A 6,278-nucleotide genomic window follows, 5' to 3' on the forward strand; every position below is an offset into this window, starting at 1 on the left:
AACTGTAACTAGTTACTTCTTACAGTTGCTAGATATGTAACTGTAACTGTACTGTAACTGTACTGTAACTGTACTGTAACTGTACTGTAACTGTACTGTAACTGTACTGTAACTGTACTGTAACTGTACTGTAACTGTACTGTAACTGTACTGTAACTGTACTGTACTGTAACTGTAACTGTACTAGTTACTTCTTACAGTAGCTAGATATGTTTCTACAAAAGCAGCTTGTAACTGTAACTAGTTAGTGCCCTTGGTTAAAGTAACAGTAAAATGTAACTGTAAGTGTAACTAAGTTACTCGGATATTATCCACGCGTTGGTTCCCTGGTGTCAATTTGTCGAGGCTTCAAATACCCTGCCGTTTTTCCTTACCAGGTATTCTACGAGTTCTGTCATCTCATAAGCAGCCAGAATGACCTGACACTAACTCACACAGTGCTGTTTGTAACTCTGTATGGCTACGCTTTGGAGAGTGCAAGTGCTAAAACGAGCATTTCAGTTACACTTCTTAGAAGGTAACTGTCAAGTAACTAAGTTACTTTAATGCATTAACTCTAGCTGTAACTAGTTACAAGTAAAAAAGAGTAACTGTATCCAAGTTACTATTTTTGCGGGCTAACTGCAACTTAGTTACATTTCTTGAGTAACTTCCCCATGATTGCTCGTTATTATCCACAGGCCGCAACGACGGCTCAGTGAGCGGAGTGCGTTACTTTGAGTGCAAGCCCAAGTTTGGTGTATTTGTTCGGCCTGACAAACTGGTCCTGGACAAGCGTGGGCGACTGGTGCGTGCGGGGAGAGCTTCTACGGCCACCACGCAGCAGCAGGGCTCCAAAGGTGCATCTCCTTTTTTGGTTCTAATTAATATATTGTTGTTAACGCACCCAATTTCCGCTACCTTTTACTATTAATTCTAGTTCACTGATTGTTGCAAACTCACTTAATTTCTGTTTTTTTTATCCTCGTTAATCGATCGTTACAAACTCGTTCAATTTCTGCTACTTTTTACTACTAATCCTAGTTTAATTGATCGTTGCAAACTCACTCAATTTCCGTTATTTTTTACTATTCATCCTCGTTAATTGACTGTTACAAACTCGTTCAATTTTTGCTATATTTGTCTTTGCGTGCTGTTGCTTTGGCATACTCTCGATCTATGCTAGTTTCGTTTTTTTTTTTTTTTCTAAAAGTCTACTTATCTCGTATCAATGTAGTATCTCTCTTTCGTGTTTCTTTATTATTCGCCCGATACCTGCTCCTCCCTCGCAGTGCCCTGCCCAGGGTCTTTTGGGTGTAAATTGAGATTGCTTCTAAATTCTTCAATTCTTTTCCAGGCATGGTACGGGACAGCCCGATGTCGCGCAGCACCAGCAACCTGCAGGTGTCCCGTAGCAAGGCCATGGGATCCACCGAGTGCATGTCACGCCGAAGTGAGCCACCCACGCGACCCAAGACCTCGATCTCGGCACGAACGCGCAAGTAAAACTCGTCTCTCCGCCCACCACCGACTTCTTTCTGACCCTGAGTGGCGACTTCCTCTGCCATCTTTACATATATATATATATATATTATATTTCTTCTAATTTCTCCCGCCGAGGCTGTTGCAGGGTGCCGAAAACGACGACCACCTTCTAAGTCTCTCCGGAAAAGTTTATGACGTGTTTTTGAGTGTGTGAGGGTACAACATGACAGGGTGTGTGCACATGGGTGTCAAGGAGCGTTCATTTTGGGCAGTGTCCACATCGCAGTGGTTGTGTGCATGTTTCAAAAGTGTCACAGAATGTGATGTTGGGATTCAGAGTGATTCAGTTAGGCTGGCTCTCTTCAGTTCAGCGTTCAAATAATGGCCTGCCGTGTTACGTAGAACATTTAGTCTAACGCGCTTTAACTGTTTTCTTTAATTGATGGCGGGTAGATATCTTCGGTGATATGTCACTTAAATTTAAGCAAAATTTTGATCAACTGTGTCAACGTGTTGTCTGTCTTGAGAATCTTCAACACTTTTACCTTCAGACTTTTACCGCAATTGTCGTGACACACCGTATTATTCGGGCCACCTGACTCTTTCTTTTTTTACCATATTTCCGCCTGATGAAACTCTCCCACGTTGACCTCCTCCCAACCAATGTGGCAGTTCATTGTCATCACCATCTCTATCGAGGTTATTTGCTGCACAAACTGTATTAAGCAGCTGTAGAGATATCTCTACATGGTGTTTGCTAGGACTTTGTTCTCTTTGTGTGGATGTATAGAGAAACATTATTATGAATTACGCCGTAGCCTACTTCACATGTTTGACTGTGTGTGGTAGGTCAAAGAAATGGAGAACAGGCCGCGCGTATGTAAAATTTTGCGTTTTGCAAGTAGAGTTGGCCGAAGCGACCGTGATACGTCGTCCTAATTTTTGTCCCAGTCCACGTGTGCTTGGGACATTATGAGAACACTTCTGTGAAGTTTATGTATCTTTGGCATACTGCGCCCGTATAGGTTGAAGAAAAAAATGTTTTTGCGGATCCAGCATTACTTCTTCAACCATTGTTTCACTATGAGCATCGCACTTGTTAACGTAGAGGCACTTTTAAAAAGTGAGAAATACCTACGGTTTTTCTTTTTTCAAAGTTTTATGGATTGTGTGCTCATAAAGATGAGGTTATGTTTCTTAAAAAATCATTTTAGTTTTTTAGGATTTTTTTTTGTGTATGTGTACATAGACAGAGAACGTGAACTAACACGAAATTTTGCTGGCAGCAGTGAAACATATATTTTCGTGGATAAATATATATTCCAGTCATTTTTCACGCATCACACGAAGCATCATTCCGACGGTCGCTGATCGATTCAATCGGCCAGGTCTGTCATCTCTTATAAGTTACGTATCGTCATCCTTCTCTCATACGTTCCTACTTTGTTTGTATATCTGCGTGTTTTTTGTATTGTTTCTTTTCACTCTGCTGGGTACAATCAGTCTTGCCATTGCTCAGAAAAAGTTGAGCTACAGTGGAATCCCGGTGACACGATTGGCGCAGGAAAAGAAGAAAAAAATGTGAAACTGTGTGGCGCTGCAAACACGCGGTTACTGTGAGGGTGCAAAACCAGAAAAGTGAACGAAACAAAAACAGCAAAACCAGAAACCAGAAAAACCATCTGAAAACATGCATGCATTGAGGGGCTAAAAATACTGGTATTGTTGACAGGGCCTGGAAGAGAAGAAAAACGTATCTTTCAGGAGTCCGTGTGGGAGGCTGAAAACACGCAGTTACTAACGTGGGCGCAAAAACGAAGAATCGTATTATCCGGGAATACACATGTGCCAGGGCATGCTAGCAACACTGGCACTGTCGACGGCCCAAGAAAGGAGAAATTATCACGTGGAAGAATGAACCCTCTGATGTCGTATCATCGAGACTTCTCTGTGTTTCACTGGCTCAGCAGCAGAGCTTCAAGCAGCACAATATCTCGGCCCAATATTGGCTGAATACCGGCCAATATTAGACCAATATTCCACCAGTATTGCCAAGATTCAGCCAATATCGGCCAAGATGTTGAGCTGCTTGGGGCATGACCTCACATTTCACCTGACTGCTTTACAGAATTATTGCGGAATTGAAGACTCCGCATTCTACGGAAATTATTCATAAACAAAATGTACCACAAGAAAAGTTGTACTGACCCAGGTCGTATCATCAAGGTTTCTCTGTATTTTACTGGCTAGGCAGTGATGCGTAGCTTTACATTTCAATTGACAGCTTTACAGAATTCAGCAGATTTGTGTCTCGCAGAAATTGCTGTATCGTTGCATTTTGCATTGGTATCACGGGTGTGTGCGTGTGTGTTGGCCATGCATTTTTCTTGTGAAGCAAAATGTTGTCATAGATATGCAAAAATGTTAAATTCCTCAAAAGAGATGGGACTTAAAAATGGTCAGTCTCACATAATTAGTTGTGTAGTGAACTTGTATTCATAATCTCTCATAAATTGGTGCACATCTGTGAAGTATATATATATAGAAACAAAATTCAAGTTAAAGTGTTTTGTATTGTAAAGAGTGAGAAACAAGAGAGAGACACACACAGTAAGATGGTGTGCTTTTTTAAGTTGTTGCCCAGCCAGAATAGCAATACTGGGTGGTGTTCACCTGCAATACGAGGTTGATGTCGGATATGTAATCTAGTAGTTTTTCTCCTTTTTTAAATATTGCAGTTGTATTTTTGTGATACGAGGTTCTATTTATGTTATCGTTGTCGAGATGTTTTAGCAGTTCTTACGATGTTTGTTTGCGACCTTGTATTTTTTTTTTTTTCGAATTTTGGGCCCGGATTTTGTTAATGTTGACATGTGTCTTGCATGTAAAACACATTCCAGAATATGATAGCTTCGTTTATGTAGTAGTTGCTTTGTTTCCCCTCCGATATGCACTTTTTCTCCAGTAAGCTGAGCAGAAGCCAATTTTTATGAAGCTCAAAAGCAGTGAGGGACAAAACTGACAACGCACCATAACTACGGCAGGTGGCTCTATACGGCACATTTACCTTTGCACGAAACCAGTGGACCACGGTTGGGGTTCACATAAAGTTTTCGTATGTACATGTGAATATGTACGTGTCAACTAAAACGTAGTAATAGCGTGGGCAATAGGTAAACGATGGGAGCGAAATCCGTTTCAAAGCAGACGGTTGTCTCAGTAACTCTTCCACGTCGTAGAGTTTTCAAACTGTGACAGTGTTGCTGCACAGCAGTCTCGTTCTTTCATTGTTGTCTAAATATTTTCGTTCCAGATTTGATGCCATTTGAGCAATTTTGAAAGTGGACATTTTTGGAAATGTGTCTTTTCTAGCTTCGTGTCTAGACTGTACAATTACTAGCATGGTACAAGTAGCATATCCTCCTAGCTGGTAGAGCCCATGCGCTTGATATGTAGATACAAATTTTACGTCAAATTAGCTGGAATGCGTCGCGGGGAATCGAGTCATAGCCGTCCACATGCTTTTGGTATCTGCAAGACTTGGGAAACGGAAGGGACAGTATTCCATAATTTCCGTTTTCTTTCTGTTTCTCCGCTTAAAGGAGCAACGAGGTGACATTTAACGTGGCTCGCAACCCTGTCCCTTCTGTCAAGCTGTCCACCAGGAGTCACAGTGCTAAATATTTTTGCCCTGCGGTGTATTATAACTGCACAATCAGAGTTACGAAAACAGTCGCAGAAAGCATGATCCTCGCGTGACGTCGAAAAGTGCCTTTTATTTGTGGGTGGGAGATTTTTTAAGGCTGTGCAGAACAGACGTGCTGCGGGTCACCTGCATACGTTGTGTTCTGCAGGAGCTCATTTTATTCATTGCAGAACCTACCATGGCCCGAAACAAGAAACGATTTGGGGGGGCTCACCTCAGTGCTCCTTTAACATTGTGATTTTTGCAAACTGCCTCATGTATTTGCATTTCTGTTTTCACATCTTCTGCTACCTGAAAGATTCCTGTGAATGCTGCTGTTACAAATGCTACACTTTAACAAAGAGAATTTCTTGAATTCTGTATTCTATTTCACTTTTCGTCGTGCTATCTTGTGACTTCTTTGCTGCATTTTTAGTTCAGATTCAAAAGCCAAAGGTAGTGCCACCTGTATTAACCAGGTTATTTATTATATGTAATATTATTAACATTACAATATTAAATTACAACGCGATGCATATTGCATTCTATTTAATGTGTGACCATTTTAGGTTGTGTGCCCTTCAAAAACTTGCAGGGTAAAAATTAGATGCATTTTTAAATCTAAAAAAATCTGTTATATGGTTTAATTCAGAGTGAAACCAGGCACTGCTAATTCACTTGAGTGTTACCACGTTAAACCGGTAAACTTTTCTGATAGTGATAATTATTATTGTCTGATTTTCTCAACTTCCCAGGGACCTGGGCCCTAATCTTAAACTCGCACATAGCAAGCTTATCGTTTATTTTTTAAGTTAAAAACCGCAGGTCGAAGTGATGCACTTAACGCATGATGCAGAATATCAGCAAGTTGAAAGTTAGAGCCCTGGAGTACCAGCTAATTAACCAGGTGGTATATCAGGTGCGTGTTATACAGTTTATACCAGCTGGTGGGTTATCTTGCGATAGAGCTGATACGTACACCATCTATAGCTCATGATAACTTATGTTGTCCAACTTCTGTTTGCTTATCTTACCACCTAGTGCCGTAGGGAGACACCTCAGATAAGCTGACAGCCGACACGGTACTTGGTAACCCATAACACGTGGTAGGTCACATAATGTACCAGCA

General features: G+C 41.1%; 1 protein-coding gene across 3 annotated transcripts in view; it reads left to right on the forward strand.

Moving 5' to 3' along the window:
• LOC135397355 (kinesin-like protein KIF13A) overlaps positions 1-2,515 on the forward strand; it is a 50,162-nt gene extending 47,647 nt beyond the window's left edge. For all 3 annotated transcript variants that reach the window (XM_064628899.1, XM_064628901.1, XM_064628900.1), the window contains 2 exons: positions 681-839; positions 1,337-2,515. In XM_064628899.1, the coding sequence (XP_064484969.1) occupies positions 681-839; positions 1,337-1,485 (308 nt within the window). In that variant the 3' untranslated portion in view covers positions 1,486-2,515. The remainder of the gene's footprint in view (positions 1-680; positions 840-1,336) is intronic.
• Positions 2,516-6,278: the final 3,763 nt, after the last annotated feature.

Source organism: Ornithodoros turicata, chromosome 6, assembly GCF_037126465.1.
Source record: "Ornithodoros turicata isolate Travis chromosome 6, ASM3712646v1, whole genome shotgun sequence".
NCBI lineage: Eukaryota > Metazoa > Arthropoda > Arachnida > Ixodida > Argasidae > Ornithodoros > Ornithodoros turicata.